Here is a 22028-nt window from a genome sequence, read left to right on the forward strand (position 1 = left end):
TTTATAGATATGTACCTACATAAATTTTGTGTACGTACTTATTTGATATTTTCAATATACTTATATACCTATGATCAAATTTCGAAAATAAACGATTTACCAATATTTTGTTCAAATACAATATTACATGAAATGTATTATGCGAAAATTATCTAGAAAAACATATTATACATTCTTCAGTGAGTTCCTTAAATTTTTTTTCTAGATGATCAACACATATGAATACATTTGAGATATTTTATACTAAAATATAAAAATATGTATTAAATATTTTAAGTATTTATTTAATTAAATACATTAATAAACCATAAATATAAATATAATTAATAATATTATATTATTTCTTAAACAACTTCATCAATTTCAATTCAATAAAATATAATTTTATACTATATACCTACATATTTTAAAATTAAAAATTAAATAAATGCCAATCTGGGAAATTATTAAAAATTAATTGTATTAACAATAACTAAAAGTTTTATTTATTGACCTATATTATTTATGTTTACATTTGATTATATAAATTACAATTTGTATGATATCCCTCACAGTCCATAAATAATTATTTAGATTATTACAAATTACTATATTGTATATTAGTATATTACTAATTGAAGATACATAATCGTGAAAAATTGCAATAATGTTAATATGCATTATATTATAAAAACATTGTAAGTTCATTTAATCTATCAATGATAATTTTGTAATTCTCTTATTTATAGTATGCCTTCAAAGTTCAAAGCTCAAAAAACTATATGCTATAATTATATTGTATTGTAGAAAACAAAACAAATTTACTTTAAAATTAAATGTTTCTATATAAAAGTTTCTAAAATAATATATAAAGACAATTACTTGAATTAAATTTACTAATCGTCTTGGGTAAATGAACCTGAAACTAACCATTCATGTAATTAGCCAGGTTTAATAATTTTGTGGTTAGCGAAGTGAGAAAAAATAAATGTAAATAGACCGTACTTTTATAGATATCTATTAGTTATTGGTGATATTACAACCTAAAAAACTAAACAGTAGAGAGCAAAGGTACTTTCATCGTGTGTCTTTGTTTTATTTAGCTAGAATTTTAGTGTACAATGAATTAAAAATAATAAATAATAAATAATAATTAGTAACAAAAACATAATATTCTTTTCTACATATTATTTTTTAGTTATTCTTGTAATTAATAATTGATGATGTTATGGCGATGTTCATAATAGAAAAAGTGAAAATTAAGGGATGCTTTTTAATATAAAATATAATACCCGATGAACTCGCTCTACTATATAGGGTTATTAAATCACCTTAATTATTAACGTGCTATCTATAATTTACTATAATTTAGTGTATACGAAAAAACAATTCTGAGAGAAAGAGATTGGTGGATCAGTATTTATTTTTTAGAATGGTTATATTTTACTTGTTATACTTTCATAATTATTCTCTTTATTATTGATACCTTACTAGGTTGAATAAATTTTTACTATCGCTTATACCAAATTTATTAGTCATCAACACCGATTCACTAAAGTAGTGTAATTTATTGATTCAGTATTGCAAATTAGGCAATTGCCTATGCATTTTTTTTTTAAATAAAGGGCTGGGTGGAGGCGGATTAAAAATGTTAGGTAGTCGATACTGATTTAAAATAAATATAATTAGTTGTATTATACTCGTATTATTATACATTAATTATATCGGTTTATATTAACCACCCTATGCTCCACATTTTTTACGTTTATAGTGGGGTCCATGGAATTTTTTAAGTTATTTAATTTTTTTTTCTAATTTATAAGAATGCTTTATTTCAAATGTGTTAAATAAGTACAATGTACATTATTAAGTAACATCATCCTTATATTATCTGTTTAACCCGTGATCTACAAACAAAATGTATATTTTATAGAAAAATTACTTTACAATTTTGTATTTTATATTTTTTTTAACATTTTAAATGTTTGCGAATACATTTTTTTTTAACAAAACCACATGTCTCAAACAAATTCCAATCCTAATAATTACTTATATAATATAATTATTTGATATTTCTCTTTACCGATTTTTAATATGTTATTAATATGTTATGTTATTGTTGTTGTAATATTAAAAATCGAATTACCATATCATAGATATTTTCAATGTTCATCAATTATTTATAATTATTATAAATTATTATATTATATATTATACATAATTATTGTCAATAAAAATGTTTTTTTCTTAATCAAAAACAAAAAAATGTAATAGAAAGTTTCTTATAATAAGAATATTTATTATTTATTAAAAAAAAAAAATATTATTTCACAATGTTTTATAGACACTTTAAGTTAAAATTTTGACAAAATTGAAAATAACATATTTAAACTATGCAGAATGATATTTGTTATTTTGTTATGATTCAAGAAGATTATTCGCGGGGATTTGGGCGTAAGTTATAGGTACACTGAAAATATGTAGATTAACTTTAAGATATTACCTGTTTATACTATGTAACTGTGAACTTATTTACAATATTTTATGATAAGGAGGTTTTATTGACTTTGAAGTTACAATAATAATAGCGTAATATGGTATAAATAATAAATATAAATATAATATACTATTATAAAAATTATTATATCAATAGTATAGTAAGAATATAATAAAATGTATGTTTTGCAAAAAAATAAAATCAATTAACCATAATACCATCTATAATTTGAATAACAAGAATTTTAACAACAATATTATGAAATATATTAAAGTAATCTACCGGTTGTGTTTTGTTATACTTGAAATATTTGAATACTTCTCCAAACTTAGAACTTCTTATTAGATTGAATTTCTTTGAAAATAAGTAGGTAGGTACTTTATCTATATTTTTCTTGTTTACTGAATGATCATGATGATGACAAAGAAAATTTTGATGAACTTTTAAAACTGTATGCAGAGGATATGAAATTGATCAAAAAAGTGGAAAGGGTGAATTTTTGGTTTGGCTCAAATTATTAGTTATATTAGCAATATTCCCTGTCACTACATCTGCGAGTGAACGTTCCTTTTCAACTCTCTGTATACTTAAAAGTTATTTAAGAAATACCGTTGGAGAAAACAGGCTGAATGGCCTAGCTTTAATGAATATCCATAGATATATATATACAGAAGAGGTTATTGATGAACTTGGTCTCCAATGCCGTCGCTTAAAATTCAACTAACCCAACTAGGTAATATGTATCATAATATTAATTTTATTCGATGTAATGTTTGTTTTTAGTATTATGTTGTAGTTGTTGTTTTAGTATTAGTATTATTTATTTTATGTGTTTTAGAATATAAAAATTTTATACAACTTACACATACTTATTATAATAATTTTTTACTTATATAATAATAATTTATACCAATATATGGTTTTTATTAATGTATTACGGGATGTGGGGAGTGGAGCCCCCCACCTACCATAGCTATAAAATGTTAAAACATCCCAGTAAAATGAATCCTGGATACGCCACAAAAAGTAATGTAGACTAATAATTCATTATCTCCGTTTAGAATCGACTTAAGTATACACTATACAATGATATTATATCGTTAAATTACAATTTAACATAATACCTATTACAACTGTGACCTATTTGACAACTACTGTATAGCAGAACTATACTTACTTGCCTACTTTTTACTACTTCTACCTATCTAAAGAACCAACTAATTCAAATGTTTTCTTAAAAACCAATCTTACTATTTGATATTGAATTGAATGTTCTGCTTCAAAAAGTATTTGGTAAAAAAATAAAAATATACCTATATAGTATATACCTATAGGTAATTTTTAAATCAATAGGTTTCAAAACGTTTCACGCTCTGTATAGAATCTAAAATATATCATTCAGAGAGGTAATAATAAGTGAAAAACGAATCAATACAAAAAATATTACTAATTGAAAATTAGTAAAATAAACTTTACTTTAAATCTTATATTGAGATTTCATACTAAGTCCATATCATGTTTATTTTCTATACAGAATATTAACTTTTACTTTCTGAATGGGTCGAAAAAGAAAAATTGATAAAATATATAATATTCATATAGCTATTATGTGTATGAAATATTTTATTGATTGATGAACATTTATGTTTATCTATACCTAATACTTAATTTACCTTCTGTCTAAATTTTACTATTAAAATTTCTTGTGAAATTGATTATGACATTAAACATTATATTATATATTTATATTATTTATACATTTAAATTAATAATATTAAAAATAGAACTATAAATATATTTTTTTCATTATGAAATATGCTTTTTTGAATTACATTCATATATTTTATGGTTAATTCAAATATTTCAACTATTGTGACTTATTAAAGCCTAAAAACTAGAACCTACAACATAGATCTAAGTCTCTGACTTAGACATCTTTCGCCATACAAAATATATATATCTTTAGCGTAGACCTGCGTCACCTCAAAAAAACTGCAAGAGAGAAAGATTAATAAATAGTTAGCTACAATTTTATAATTTAAATGAATTAGATACATGATGTTATAGAAATAGTAGTATATTTGAAAACATCGCCCACTTAAGAAGAGAGTGCAGTTTATTTGGAATGGACTAGTAACTATATAGTGTGTGTCATGTGATGAGATTTTAAAAAACCTAGGATTTTTACCTTTACCAAGCATCGCTTTTAAAATTATCAAGTGTTAACATATACGTAAGAAAACAATGGATTATAATCAGACCCACATGGTTGAGTATGATTATTATTCATGTATTTAAAATAAAACAAATGAGGTAATTAGTTCTTTTTGAGGAAACATTACAATTATTTTTAGTATTCAAACACAGCATTTAAATCTATAAACATCCTACTCTCAGATTTTTTATTTCTTGTTTGAACTCACTAGATTACATTTTAAATCAATTGTACTTTAATGTAATAATAATGTATAGATTAAGTTATGTTAGTAGTATATTATTAGTATATTCATATACCTAGATTATAAATCGATATTTTATATATAACCTATATTTTCGCTCCTATATTGTAGAATAATGAAATATTTGAATTTTATTATATTTTATTTTTTATTTTATTAATTTATTAATTTATTTTTTGAGTGGGGGATGGTGAGTAAAAATTAAAAAATACAATAAAAACTGTTTAACTACCGAATTTTAAAATATAATATGGTAAAAAGTTACGCCCTTACCTAATTTACAAATGATAAATCAGTACTTGTTGCATATAATGTAATTTTTATAGTTATCATAATTTATAACAGTCCTTGAAGTTTGTAAAAATGTGAAATTAGTAAAAATATATCAAGTTAAACTTACATATATAGGTTATAGGTATACGTTATTATGTGCATAACTCTGTACCTATTTATATGCAATATAAATATTTTAATGTAGAAAAATAATATTCAAGCTTAAGTAATTAAACATAAAGTTTTTTTTCAATTAAGTGTTGTAACGGGAGATGGCGTTTACTATTTTATACCAATTTTATTACTTGTAATTTGCGCCACCAATAGGTACATTTTAGTACGTATGTAATTTGCGTCAAAATATACAAATATAACATGTATTTTGCGTCACGTCTAAAAATTAATTTTGGTAATTTACACCACGGCAGAAAACGAAATGAAATATGTAATTTGCTTCACATTTTTAAATTGTTGGAAATTACCAGATGATAAATTTATTAACATCTCATCAGTTATACGATAATACCGACACAAGCCTAATCTAAATTAATCTAATCTAAAAAAAAAATGTATGAAGGCTACAGAAAAAAGAAAATTGATAGAGAAATCTTATTTTCATCTTTAAGTTACAAATATAAAGAAAAAGGTAAGTAAGCTAGGTATTTTAAAAGTATTATGTGTATGTTGTTTTAAGCATATAAAACATAAATATCATAAAATGAAAAACAATTTATTGAACAATATACATACTTATATACATTTATTTATAATTATGATATGACTGATTTTTATATGCTTTTTTTATTTACTATTTTAGTAGTCTTTGAAATAATTTTTAATAATTTACCAAAAATATAACTTTTAAATTAACTTAATTGATCAATGATCAAAAATTCAATATTTTAATCTATAAAAAAAATTGTTTAATTATTTTTAAGTGGCGCGAATTACAATTTGAATAAGATGAATAATGGCACAAATTACAATTTTTGAAGATACAAGATGCCACAGATTAGATATTGTTCTTTTATTTAGTTTTACGTGGCGCAAACTACCAAAAATAATTTTTAAATGTGGCACAAAATAAATATATACATTTTTGGGGGGTTATTTTGGCACAAATTACATACGCCCGTCGTAACACTTAATAATAATTTAAAGCTTATAATAGGGAAATAAAACCAACACTTTGACTCCTATATTCCTATATAACATGTCAAGTGAACGACATTATCCCTTGCTATCCTAGATATTGGTGTAACTCGTTTGCGCACAATCCAATTTTTTTAATTATACATCAACAATTCGTTTGCGTACAACTAAATCATTGCATAAACATATATTTGAATTTTTAAATTTAGATTTACTTAAAGTAATTGCATTATCGGTAGAAATAATCAGTAAAAATTACCAACAATACATTTATCTTCGAGTATAATAAAATAAATCATTGAAAAATACTAATCTCTGAAAATTTTAAATATTTTAAACTAAAGCAATATAAAATGAACTTAACAATCCATTTATGAAACATAAAAAAAATCCTTTTCAAACTTAACAAAATCTTACCTTCTATAAACTTAGATTATACCTAAATAATGATATTACTCAAAAGTATAAATTATAATATATTATATTTGTATATCAAATATAGTGTAATAGTGTAAAGTCATTTTTTACAAATTATTTTATTCCATTATTTGAAATAAGAGTTTTTAAATTTTGATTTAAGCAACTATCCGTTGATAATTGTTTATTAATTTTATTATTGAGGAAAAAATTTTTTATGAATAATATTATTTAATGTTTTGACAAAAGGAGTGAATGGAAATATCTTAGGAGTAATATTTATGGTAAGAACAACTAATTGTTTTATCTAAATTTTGATTAATTTATGCCTACTTATATGGTAATAATTAAAATGATATTTTGCTTATAAGATTATGAAATGAAAAATATAGGCTCAATTTACAAATTAAAGATTGACATTTAATATCGCAAGTTGATGAATTCCAAAATAGTCAATACTATATTTGAAATATTGAATGGTGCAAGAAATAAAGATTATTGTGTGAATAATTTATATAGTAAATTTAATAATTCGAAGATAAATTATAAATAGGTTACATTATTTCTTAACTATTTTACGTAGATAATTATGTAGGTAACCTAGTAGATATTTTGATTATATTGCGCAAAATTGTCAATTAGCAACATTAAATTCGTATTAACTCAATAGCCATAGCGGCATGTTAAAAGGATTTACCTTATAAGGAAAAATCATGTACACACAGAAAATGTATATCTATAAACTGATATGTATGCTTATTATGTGTATAAACTTATATAAACTATAAACTATAAACTATATATCCTATAAGAGTGTTACTAATTAACTGCAAAGTCGAGAAAATTGTGGCAAAATGAACATATGCCATTTAAATCTATTGTACTGATTTTTTTTTATTATTTAATTTTAGCGTGGGTAGTTTGATAATTGCTTTAAAATACTGAAAAATAATTTTACTGAATATGTGTAATTGTTAGCAACTTACAACGACTGTGTTTGTATTTTATAAGGATGGCAATGAAACTATAAAACAAGACATAATATAAAATTCGATGAAAAGATTACATAAAAATATAGGCTACACCGTAGAAAATCTACATGGCAAGAGTTTGAACTGTTCGGTCTATGGGTCTGTAGGTGTTAAAACTGGTTTTTTTTTGCCAAGAATAATCCGCGTGACGTCACACAATGAAGTCCAGCTACCGAGATTATAATATTACACACGCGGTTTTATTGAAGTTTCCAATCACAAAGAAAAATATAATCTCATTGAAATTACATAGCTTTAATTTTTATAATACCTAATAAATTCATTCATAAAATTGAACTACCTACACATTTAGAACATATTATTATTACATCAATTAATGAATAATTAAAAAAGATTGACTACTTAAAAGGGTTAGGTTATGGTGTATCACAAAAAAATAATACGTTGAAAATTTTCTCAAAATATCTTATAAGTAAATTACAATAAACTAGTAAATTTAGCATTAGAATAAAATAAATATTTAATCGTAAGATCAATTTTTTTATGCAGCCACTCCTTAATAAATTTATAGTTAATTCTAATAAACTCTATATATCACATAGACTATAGAGTTTAATGATTAATACTTAATCGTATAGTTTAATATTATTATATAGGTACCTATAATATAATTATATAGTATTATATTATTATCTTGAAATATAAACAGTAATAATTATGACAAGTATCTGACTTATTATTCGTCCAATAATCAATGTTACCATGATACATAAATATAATCTTAATTGTTAAAAATCGACAATAGTATAAAAAAGCCAATTAATAATAATAATCTTTAAAAATTAAACATACCTAACTTAGAACTTTACGGATATGCTATTATTATGAATTTCACTTATACTATATGCAATAACATTTTTAATTTTTTAAGGTATTATTGTTTGTTTATATTATGAATTTATTTTTATTTTTTTGCGGTAAATAAGTCACCGTAATCGATGGATGTGATAAATTTAAATTCAATACAAATTACTAAATAAGTAAAAAAATTATGAGTAGGAAGTAGAGATATTGTGGCAGCCTCTAATTCTAAAACTATATATTATCATAATTCATATATGAACAACTTCGTAAAAAAAATATTGAACAAAATGAATATAAAATCTAGCACTTGGTGTAATTCAGACAATTCGGTTAAGTGTTAATTAAGTATTAATTACAATACAAAAAATAATTTATTTTTTATTAGTATTACTGGTAATACGGAACGTTAAACTATTTTAGGTATGTTAATTATTTATGCCAAGTATAAATCGCTGCAAGTGCGCATAAGTATTCATATTATAATTTATAATATTATTTTATACAATATAACTAATTACTAGCTAGTAGCTGTTAATAATAACTTATAAAATATTACCGATTTATGTACCTAATAAATAAGTGGATGAAATTATGTTATAAATAGCTTAAAATTGATTTAAATATTTTGAAATTTAAATTATATAATAAATAATAATAATAAACGGAGTGTTATAGTCATCATCTCTTCATTAAATATTTTTTGAATCATGATTTTAATTTTCAAACATTTAACCAATCAGATCTTTTCTATAGTTTACTAACATTTAAAGAAAAAAATAATTTAAAAAGCCTATAAAATATACATAAGCCTATATCATAAATATATACAAAGCGATTATTTTATCGAACAACACTTATTATTCAAAAATCTATTAAAGTTTTTTGAAAAAGTATTTTTTATATAATTTATAGTTAAAATAAAACAACATTTAAAAATATATATATATTTATTTTTATGTTTTTATCGTTATAGATCAAAATATATTAAAATATTTTTCGGGGTATTTCAAACAAAAAATAGCATGGTCAAGTGGGTAGCGCTCTGCTGTACATTAGGTGCCATGTGGATCCCTATTATGAAAAGAAGTATTAAAGTTGAATTTAATGATAAGTATAATTATATACGAAAAACGATTTTGAACGAAGATGATTTGTCAGCCTAGGATATAATATATTAAATATATTAAATGATATATAAATAAATATTAAATAATATTAATTAATATAATATATAAAATATATTATAATTTAAATTAGATGGAGAAAATGGTGGCTTAAGTTTTAATGATCTGAGTACCCCAAAATTAAATCATGTACAGAAAATGTCTATTTAAACAATTGATATAGGTATGTTTCAAGTTTCTACAACTAATAATTTTTAACTATTACAAAAATTTAAAATTATTTGATAATAAATCGTTATTTTAAGCGTGAATTTTGGCTTTTGTAAAAATTTAAGCTCTAAATAAAATTTTTTTAGTTGACCAACACTCAACCTTTTTTATAATTATTGTAAGTTAAACTTATGAAAAATCTTGTATTGTCAACTCTTAGCTCCCTATACAAAATTGTTTATACATTTTTAACTACAAAATAGTTTGCAAATATTTGTATCACTATAAGACTAACTTATGAGGAACTTTGTATTAAATATTAAATTATTTTGGCTTAGCCAAAAATATTTTATCGTCATTTATAAAAAAAAAAATCCAAACAAAAACGAATATTTCATTTTCATAAGCTAGGCTTAAAATAAGCAAAGTATTTTGAAAATTAAATTATGTAAAGAAAATGTCAATCTTAATGACTGATGAAATTTTCAACTTTCAAGTATCTACGACTCTCTAATAACAATTATTAAAAATCGTTTGAGGATAAATCGTTATTGTTACGTCGTAACAATTTAAAATTCAAACGCTCATAACATTTTTCCATAATGAGGCTTCGAGTTTTTGCTTTAGCTATTGTAGGAAAACTTATAAAAAACTTAGTGTTGAATTTTTTAGCCTTAGGTATAAAGACAAAAAATTATATGAATTTTCAACTACAAAATTATTTATACATTTTGGCAATTTTGACATGTTTCGTAAAAATTTAAATTTTCAACGCTTATAAAAAAAAATTGTAACTAACGATTTTTGATTTTTTTTTTTGTAATTACAATAAGAGCAACTTATAAGAAACCTTGTTTTAAAGTTTTTCCAAAAATTTTTTTATCGACACTTCAAAAAAAAAAAATCTTAGAAAAATCGAAATTTTTAGTTGTCCTAAATAACTCAAAAAAGTCAAATATTTTGAAAATTTAACTGTTTATAAATAACACTAATATGAACATTTGTGAAAATTTCAAGTATTGACATTGATTCGTTTTTGAGTTACAATCATATAAAAAAATCGATTTTGTCGAAAACTAGTTTTGCGTAAAATTTTCCGTTTTTCCTTCCCTTTTTTCATGTTTTTGAAAACTATTGGAAAAATTATTCCATTCCAAAACTACCTCCGAAGTTTGAAATTAATTGAAGCATTATTTCAATAAGTTATGCTGTACACAGACACAAAAAACATCATTGTAAAATCAATACATTCATCACTCGTTCAGAATTTAAAATGTAAAATACAGATAAAATATTTACCTATAACAATAAAATATAATAAAAATAACTATTTTTCCTGCACTGCTAAACAATTTTATTTCGTGTTTGCTTGAAGCATAAATAGCGGATCAAACAAAAATTTTAATCTTTAAATTTATTTAAAATAAAGTACAGTTAGTTATTCTTTATAATATTGTTAGGTTCATGGGTTAATATTTTTAATACCAGTTTTGAATTGCAATAGTTGTAAAAGCATGTTTTATACCTGATAATTATTATGATTTTGTAAAAAAAAATGAATCATATCTTTTAATGTCATCTCTGAAATCTATTGATCAAAATATTCATGAATTACTTTCACTAAAAATATAAAAAACGAAAACTTACAAACAATATTAGACTTTTAAATATTATCTATAGGTACATACATTTAATTTACATAACTGTATTATCTATAAATTATCTTGTAAGAATTTATATTAATTACTTTTTATTTTTTTTATAAGTTGGCCATATTACATTATTTTGAATTTAATATATAATATATATTATATACATTAGTTTTCAATCATTTCAAACTACAATAGTCAACATCTTAGAATCGAGAACATGTTTGTACATTTTTGTTTAAATCCAGCTTCTGGCGTTTTTATGTAAACACTCCTTATTAAATTATGTCAGTACAATAGACATAATCGGATCGGTCTATAAAAAACAAGTTTCCCTTTCTTGACCTTAGGTATAGTACAATTTTTGATTCAAGGTAGGTAATTTCAAACGTTTAAAAATTAGATAATATACATTTTTAAATTATAATAAATTAGTTAAATTTTGGGTACGATTATTTATTATAACACATCATAATAAAGTAAAATTATTATGGTAATTTGGTAAACCATTATATAATATTTATATCTCATAAAATACAAACAATTAGAAATCTAACTGATTATAATATTATCCACGTTGTAAATCATTGTTATATTTTGTATAAAAAATGAATTGTCTATTTTATGTAAAGAAAGTGATCATTTTTCTTTTTTTAACAGTTATTTGATTTAAGTAATATCTACGGTGATATTAAGGAATATAATAGTACGTATTATGTTAATGTTATGATACTAATATTCATTCAAGATACTTAATAATAATATAATTTTTAGCTATATAATTACATGTAAGTATAACCTTAAAGGGGTATTTTGCAAGGTCAATAAGATCTAAATGTTAAAAATAATTGATACTAGCTTTTATATTGCAATCTCTGAATTTATAAGTGAAGTATATGTAAAATTTATTTTGTGAGTTCTTATTAATAATTTTCCATACCTAATTAGGTTCACTGCAGTATACAATTAATTCGAGAAACAACAGAATTAATTTGTACCAATGAACCTCAAGCTAAAATATGCTATTTAACACAATCCAGATTATTTCCCTGATGTGTGATATTTTTTTATTGTATCAACTTGACAGGTTTGAAAAATTGTACACATAATATCCAACAGTATAGTAAGTATAGATATAATAATTTCATTATATTTGGAATAAACCTGTTCAGATACTTGATGTAAGTGACGTACTGACGTATTAGTAATTATTAAATAATTTTAATTATTTTCGACGTTTTTTTATATGTAGGTAGGTAATAATCTCCCAAAAAGAAATATATATATACATATATATGCAAAAAATGTATTTATAATTTAGGATATATGTTAAATAGGTTATTTATATAAAAAATATATATAAATAGTTATTCTATCGTTCATATAGTACGGCGCTAAGTTGCTAAATGTTATTATAGAATTATGTATTCAATATTTTAAGCTAACTTAGTGTAATAAAGTATAATATTATATTATCATTATTTAAAAAAAAAATGAATTACCTGTAGCTAGTTTCGCCGTATACTCTGGATTTTCAACGATGTAATCAAGTCCTATTCTAGACTCCATGTCTAGATTATGGTACTCTTCCGAGCAGCCATTCCGAACAATCCTTTTGTTATTATTGCTAATCTATTATTACGTGATCTACAAAACAAATACAACACAAAATATTAAGTGTTTAAAATATTAAAATTCCATTCACAGGTACCACACATGCTGGCCTATATAAACACTTGACATTAGCTAAATGTCTATAACAACGTGGTAAGGCATAAAACTATGTATAAGCATGAAGTGAAAGTGACAATATTTAGCGATTTTGAAGATCGAAACTATGACAGAATGACCAAAGAATTATCTTATAGAAACAAAATATACTTTGTACACGTCCGTAAAATTTAGATAACGTACCATATATAATTTAGTCACAGTATACTGTATGCTAAAACATTATTAATTTAAATTTTACAATTATAGGCACATTAAAATGATACAGGCTGTATTAAACAATTCGCTATATATCAATATCAATATTTTATAACGTACATAATCAATGAAATTATAAGATGTCAACAATTTTACTTCCATGTAAATCAAATGTTCTTAAGAATATGCATAGTGTTATCAAATTAAACGATTATTCTAATCCTTCTGCAATACTGCATAATGTGTACGTGCTTAAGTACGTCTTTTATTTTATTGGTTTGATTCAAATTTAAATGTTTTAAGTGTTTATTTGTAATAAACATATTATCGGTCAAACTGTTAGTGTGTAAATTCTTTCTTTCCCGAGTGGCATTGAACGACACTAAAACACGACTAAGCCTCATGACCAGACATGGTAGTTACTGGAATAATATTATCATCACGCGTGTTGCAACATCTTTTTTTCGTGTCAATCTTCGTCAAGGACGCCACCGTATCCGTTTATATATAATATGATTGTTTATATGAGATTTGGTATGACTTATTTAAAAAAATATATTATTTACTATAAGGTACCGGAAAAGTCAACAATTTAATTTGAAATAATATAATATGTACTTATGAGTTATAAACAATAAATATATCGTACATACATTGATTTTTAAATTATTGAGATGATCATCAAAATTAATTTAAAGTTACTCTAAGAAAATGAATAATACAAGTACGTAGGTTTGCAGAATTATAGTGTTTTTGTAATACGAATATACATGCAGTATGTGTAGTTGCAAATTCGAGACAGACTGTAAGAAAAATCTGTATGCGAACGAGTGGGTGTCTTCCAACAACCAAAAGGAGTGGCTATGTAATTGTGAAGTCATCATTGAGAACTATAGAAGAACGAACATTCGTTAAAAGTGTGTATAGAAATAAACTAATGATATTATTACATACACCCGGATTGAGTAATCTTTAATAAATAGTATAAGTAAAAAATATATTATTAAAATAGTTATAAAAAAAAACAAATGGTCATTGATCGTGAATATATACTTGTAAAATATAATATTGTCATTCAATATTCAGATTTATGATGATATAATTGCTTTTTAAAATTTATAGTAACACACTATAAGTACTGTATAAATTAACATTAATAGTAACGTTATTATCGAATAAATCTAGATAGAGTGAAGTGGACTAAAGTACTACATACAAAGTGATAGATGGATAGTAAATTGTAAAGTGATTCAACCGACCACAACACCCACATATTTTCTCATTACACGTGTCTTGTCTTTTGAGTAAAATATTTTGACACCTATAAAAATGTAATCACTACCTTCCTACAGGTTTTGATAGTTCATAACCACAAAATAACATTGAATAAATACATAATGAAATATTTTGCTCTAACAATATTGTACACTATAGATCAACGTTGCTTGTATAGTTTATAGGACTATGGAAGATAGTGAAGTACCTGTATGCTATATAGTAATATATTTGGGGTGTTGTCTTATGCACTACCTACAATATGCTAATATACATTTAATAAAAGTGGTCATAAAAAATGCCATCGACGTGTTAAGTTATAAAAAAAAATATTATATAATTATATACTGCACTTCAACGATTTTAAATACTTTCTTTCGAGGATAAAAGTATAGGTATTATAGGGACTATAAATGCCCTATATTACCTATAGGCTATAAAGACAAGATTTAGAGTTGTGACCAATGAGCTAAATAGGTAAAATATATTTGCCTTTTACAATTTTTAACTACTACTTTTAGAGTTACAATGCTTGGAGCATTTACCCTACTTAAGCCAAATCTATATGTATGTGATTGTGATATTGGTATATTCAATTGTAAACATTGTACGGCCGAATCGGGAGAGAAATCTTGAGACAATAGACAATGAATCAATTTTCAAGTAGCTTAGCTGCTGAAACCAAACGCAATATTAATCCCGAGAATCCAGTGCACTTTTATTTTATGTATTACGTACGTGATATAATATAGGTGGCCAGCGATTTAAACGAGGGTAAATGAAGTCGATGGACTATAAGGTTCAATGAACACCTAATTATTATTCGACTTTTTCTATTTATTCTATATATTACTAGTTCAGGAAGTCTAACTCTTTTCGGTTTATTAGCCACGTAACTGTTTTTGATATATTATTAAAACATAAAATATTGTTTTAATATTCCTGATACACAATGTAGAAGTGACAAATTGGCCATTGTTTTCGACCATTCACGTCAACGGAACAGGAAGTCTATGACGTCCACAAGATGAGAAACAATGAAAAAAAATGTATAAATGCAACACCTATCCCCTACTCAAAAAGTTTTCATAATTGGCTTAAAAACGATTTTTCCTCAAAATATATACAGCTATTATTGCTATAAACAATCAATATATTTTAATATACTAAATAATTAATTCCCTCGATTGTTTTATTAATATGATTATTATTACAATTACATCTTAATATAAAATAAATAATAATCTACTTAATGAACGTAAACAAAATCACTATCATACTAAAGCATGACAATGTGTATAAGTTACTAAATATCCTAATTAACATCCAGTTAAAAATTTACCACAATGACTTTATTATAACTAGGTACGAAGAATATAATACGAAGGATATACTAAATTATGTTACATATAAATATTAAAATCAGAAAGTTATTTGACATAATAATTGCTTGGAAATATATTCAACCTTCTTTTGAAAGTTATTATTATACATAAACATTATCGACTATTCTAATCTTTTTGGAAACTTCCAATAACAATAACAGCAAAATAAATTAGCATACATCATTTGCATTTAACAAAAATATATATACCTATTATATTATGTGTCCACATGTATATTGTATAGGCTTGGAGTATATACTGTAGTCAGTAATACGCGTGTATAACGTTTATTTTAGACTTTAGGATTCGTTTATCCTGCATGCTTCTACTTTTAATATTAATTAAGTAATTTATATTCCTTGGTTTCTATCGTGAAAGACAACTTATAGTCCTAAATGCACTAGCACGTACTTCTGACAATATTACGGGTCCCTTTTCAAAAAACCCTATTGAAATCAAACACCAGATGTATTTATTAGATGTAATATGTACTCTGCATATTAAATAGTAAAATATATTTTGAATTATTTTACGATTAGTGGACACTAAAAAAATAATAGCTCTAAATAACTATATAATTTACACATTTTTATAGTTTTTAAAAAATATTGTTCAACTTAAATCGATCTTAATCACATAAAATATTATGTTATAAACACATAATAATATAATATACGAATAACACTTTAAAAGTATTTTCTCCATTATCATTATTAAATAAAATGTTTCATCAAGATATAATATTTCAAGTGGGGAGGTAATAGTTTCCTAATTTCCATCAAAATATTTTAAATGACTTTATTTTCGTAGAACACCCTACATAAGTACTTAAAAATAACATAAATTAAACCGTTTTTCAAGTATTATATGCAAATAAACAATAGGTATAATATACAATACCAGAACTAAGGGCTAATATATTAATTTATTATATAGTTCAATATGGTTATAGATATATTGTACACATACGGTGTAATTTATATGATGAAATGTTTATAAACAGACATACTAAAAAATATTAAAATTGATTATATTGCTGTAATCAAAATAAAATAATTTGTTATTCAAATAAAAAAATGATACTTTTTAGTTATTATTATTGGAATTATACAACAATAATAGAAGGTTTAGACGTTTAAGTAATTAATGTGTTATATAACTAAAAATGTTAGTATTATACATTTAATTTTTGTATATTTAATAATAAACTAATGTTTGTTGAAATATATAATCAATCCATGACCCATGTGTTTCAATTATCTGCTATATACCTAGGTAATTTACCAATGTGTGTAAAAAAGTCATTCAAAAGTAAATTTTATTTGTATTTATATATAATTCTAATATAGGATTTAGTTTAGGATATCGCAATGTTCTATGTTGGATTTGTGTCAAATACAAAATAGTAAGGTCGAACGACAGTTGTTAGTGGCGGTGAGTGGTAGTAGGCGAGCCAGAGGAGCCCTTATTTGGAAACTGGCCGTCTGTCCGTTCCGTCCTTTAATATTGTTATTATAACGCCAACCTTGCCCCCAACACAAGCGGCTAGTATTAGTCATCTTCATTAATCAAATATGCTTAAAATGTTTAACTCAGTAGTATATATTATTGGTATTAACACAGGAAGTCGTATAATAAAAATTCATATCTAAAATAAATCAATAAAATTCCAATAATTATGGTTTTAAGACATAAAAGTAATTTTTTCTTTTTTTAGTATTCAAAGTATTTAGAAAAAATGTATTTTATTTGGTTTAATTATATCTATACGTTTGTAACATCTTAGTAAAATGACATTCATATTGATAAAATTAAGTTGTTTTGATATTTAAGCACAGTATGAAATTTAAAATAATTGTTTTTGGAATTTAACTCATGTACCTACACTAAAATACAGAATTAATTTATATATTAAATAAATAATATTAAAATATAATTTAAACAATTTAATAGTGTTATGATAAATATAAAAATTGTTTAAGTTATTAAACTGTTTGAATTTTAATATAATATTATAGTTATAATATAGGTACTCAGGTACCTACTTTACAAATATTAATTTTATTGTAACTATAAATATTTTTTGTATAATATTAAAAATTAAGATTTATAATTTTTAAATTAAATTATATCATTAATTATATAACTTATTATATAAAAACATTATTTGAAAAATGGCAACTATAGGTTATGATGTTGAGTAAAAAACTTTTATATTTTAGGCACTTATAGTACCTACTTCATTTTTGAAATGTAATATTGTATAAATTGATTATTGATAGAATCGATTAAATTATACATACTTGATATGAAAATTGAAATATAATTTGGACAATTTTCATAATTAAAAAATGTTCTTAGTAATTTTTTTTTATATACTGTTTTTAATTACAAAATCTATTCATGAGCAATAAATATATAGATTTTTTGCAAATTAACATAGTACCTACTGCCTACGTAGTTCCTCATGTAACTATCTCAATATAACAAAATACATGCTAAATAATTAATAACTTTGATTTAACAGTAAATCTGATGGCATAGCCAGAATTTGTTTATTGAGTGATTTATCACCCATTGATAATTATTAAAGTAATAATTTAACTATAAGGTAATATAAATAATGAAAATTAAAAATAAATGACGTAAAGCGTTTATAAAAATATTGAAAGAGTGTAATTGCGTATGTAAAAACTACAAAACACAAATACTACTAAGGAAGTGTATAATAACCAGTTTTTACTAGTTAACAACTCAATGACGACTTACAAATTTAATAAAATAATAAAAAAAAGTGTTGGCAGAGGGTGTGTCTTGGTAATATAGCTTGACGGGCCCCTTTTGACTCTAGATGTCCGGTCGTTTACACTGTCACTCTATCAACTAATAATTCGACTAGTTGGGATTTCAAAGAAAAAGTATAAAATAAACATATATAATAAATGAACATTAAATGGTAAAATAGAACCTTTTAAAAAATGTATAATCAACATTAGCATAGGCCATAAGTATAAGTAACACAGTACACGATGATGGTTTACTTAATATACATTATATTGAGTTAGTTTAATCAAACCTAAGTGAATATTGAATACTTACATGTATCCTATGGGTATATGATACATATGGGTATAAGATTTTCATTACTTATTTATATTTATACATATATTATATAACGTACCTATCGTTCGTAAGTCGTAACTCATAACAATCTTAATACATTAAAGCAATTATGTTATACAAACACAAATAACCGGCTTGTTGATTAATATTGTTTTATTAATAATAATTATTAAGATACATTTTGAAAGAAGTTTGATAAATTTTAATACATTTAATCGATCTACTTATTGGTAATAAAATTATTTTAGCTTTCACTGTAGTGTTGTACAGTAGAGTTAAAAATAAAGAAAAAATGTTGAATATTATTATCATCTAAAAGTTTATTTTGTTTGACTTAATTATTGCCAAGTAATAACAACCAAATAGGTACTTTCTGTAAATCGCTTATTATTATTATTGTTATTTATATAATTGTTATATTGCTTGCTTTAAATAAAATTATTTTGAAAATACAAATCTACAATAAAAAATCTTTTGATCGAATTTTCTAAGCTATTAATTATTTTAGTACATTAATGTTATAATGACTATTATTCATTATGTAATAGGTATATTGTTAAAATAGACGATCGAAATATAATTTATGCTATGTATAAATACAACAATGAAAAATAATTTTCATGAAATTAAAATTAACAAGAATTTAATACCTACTTCATTTAAATATTCTTAAAAAACATCAGATATTTTTTTTACAACGAATTATATATTTTTTTTCAAGTATTAAGGCATTTTATTAATTATTTAACATAATAATGTATAAATATGTAAATTTACACTGATAAAATAAAAACAAAAACACGTTTAGATTAAGATAAAACTGTTGTATTATGTAGTATTGTAGTATAGATGAAATTGTATGCTATAACCAAGTAATAACCAGTATTTTAGCAAAACATTTAAAAACAAAAAAAAAGTAAAACGGCTCCAAATAAGTTGATAAGTATCTTTATTCTCTTTAATAATAACTTAAGAGTTGAATAGGTAGTTGTGATATATATCATTTTAAATAATTATAAAGTATATATTTATTAGTATAATATCATTATGATTGTGTTAATATATATATATATATATATATACAATTTCATCATTACTTAAATTATATATATTTTTTAAACAAATGATTAAATATCGTATTATAAAATAGGTAATATTATATTTTATTAGTTCATTAAACAATTATAAATAGTTAAGTACATACCAAAGAAATTTTAAATTTGTTTATTGTTTTGGTAATAATAACACTTTTTCTAAGAAACAACAAAAATAATATAAAAATATTTGTTTATTAAAAAAAAAAGTAAATTATATTAATACGCGTAGGAAAAGAATTTTAAGTTATATGCGAGGAACGAGTTAATCATAAACGAACGTGTTTATCGGATCGGTATAAGAAACAAACTGTTGCTAAGGCGCCATCCGAGAAGACACCTACATGTGTTCCTTGATATTGTTCATGTCTAGTTCCCTTTCCACTCTATACTAGTTTCGAATGTTTTCATTTATTAGAAAAAATAATTAACTAAGTGCAAGTCTTTACGTTTAATATACATATTAAAGTTTGTTATAGGTTACCTATTTAATATTTATATTAACTACTTTACTTAGCATTTGTTATATTTATATTTTTAGCCGAAATAATGTGTAGGTAAGAAGCAGTGGAGTAGTTATGATTTTGTTCTGGGGGGGGGGATATACAATTTATTGGTTAAACATAAAGTGGGGGGGCTCAATAAGTCAATGATTTAAATATTAAAAAAAAGGCTCTGGGGGGGGATCTATCCCCATATCCCCCCCATAACTACGCCACTGGTAAGAAGTATAATATACTTTAGGGGATAAAAAATAGAAAAAAATGATTTAAGTTGGTTTGTACTGATCATTCTTATAAATTGTATTGTTTAAAATAAATATTATAATATATATTGCTTAAACGTTAAAACAATTAAACACATTCTAAGCTTGAAAAGCTTTTTTAAACCTATATTTTGATAATATTATAAAATAACAATTAAGTGGTTTATACATATGAAATTATGAAATTATTGTTTTGAATAATTATATTGTGTAAGGGTGTATAGGTACCAAGTATTATTATTTTTATCGTCATCAATCTCAAAAAATTATTATTTTGAAAATTAGCAAATTTACTCACTTTATTGATAATTTTTATAAAATAGGTGTTTGTTAAAGTATTCGTCATAAGTTCATAATTTTTAATTTTTTTATAACTAAATAGTTTAAAATCTAAATCCACATTCCTACTCAAACTATAACCCTCTAACTTTCAAGTTCTCTATACAAAACAAAATTATATTTATTATGTGCAATTAGGCCAAGATACATTGAAATTTACGTATCCAAAACGTGCAAGCAACCATATGGTTATCCAAGGACTCAAAGAACATTGAAGAATCAGCATCTGGGTCATCGTGTACGATTATGTATATGATTCACAGTGATAAATTATTTATTATTCTTTGATGACAAGGTATATCCATTGCTTTTTAAAATCAAAACACGATATAAATAACTGATATAAACGTACTATTGTTTAAAATTTATAAGAGATAATGTTACTCCAGTCTCCAATTTGAAATTTCCAATTAAAATTATTGGGTGTTATTATGTTATAATGTCAATAGTAAAAATAGTTTGATTTTCCAAAGTAGGTACTCAAAATACCTACCAGAATAT

The 22028-nt window shown here is 23.4% G+C and overlaps 1 protein-coding gene and 1 long non-coding RNA gene across 3 annotated transcripts in view; one reads left to right on the top strand and one right to left on the bottom strand.

The window, feature by feature from the left end:
* Window positions 1-20727, bottom strand: part of LOC114119052 (inverted formin-2-like) — a 39690-nt gene extending 18963 nt beyond the window's left edge. For both annotated transcript variants that reach the window (XM_027980511.2, XM_027980509.2), the window contains exons 1-2: window positions 20533-20727; window positions 13119-13263 (exon numbers count right to left, since the gene is read on the bottom strand). In XM_027980511.2, the coding sequence (XP_027836312.2) occupies window positions 13119-13185 (67 nt within the window). In that variant the 5' untranslated portion in view covers window positions 13186-13263; window positions 20533-20727. The remainder of the gene's footprint in view (window positions 1-13118; window positions 13264-20532) is intronic.
* On the top strand, window positions 13414-13881 carry LOC126549739 (uncharacterized). Its single transcript, XR_007603856.1, has 2 exons — window positions 13414-13506; window positions 13597-13881. It is a non-coding gene; the product is annotated as an uncharacterized LOC126549739 (long non-coding RNA).
* Window positions 20728-22028: the final 1301 nt, after the last annotated feature.

The sequence above is a fragment of the Aphis gossypii genome, chromosome 2 (assembly GCF_020184175.1).
Source record: "Aphis gossypii isolate Hap1 chromosome 2, ASM2018417v2, whole genome shotgun sequence".
In the NCBI taxonomy this organism is placed as follows: Eukaryota; Metazoa; Arthropoda; class Insecta; order Hemiptera; family Aphididae; genus Aphis; species Aphis gossypii.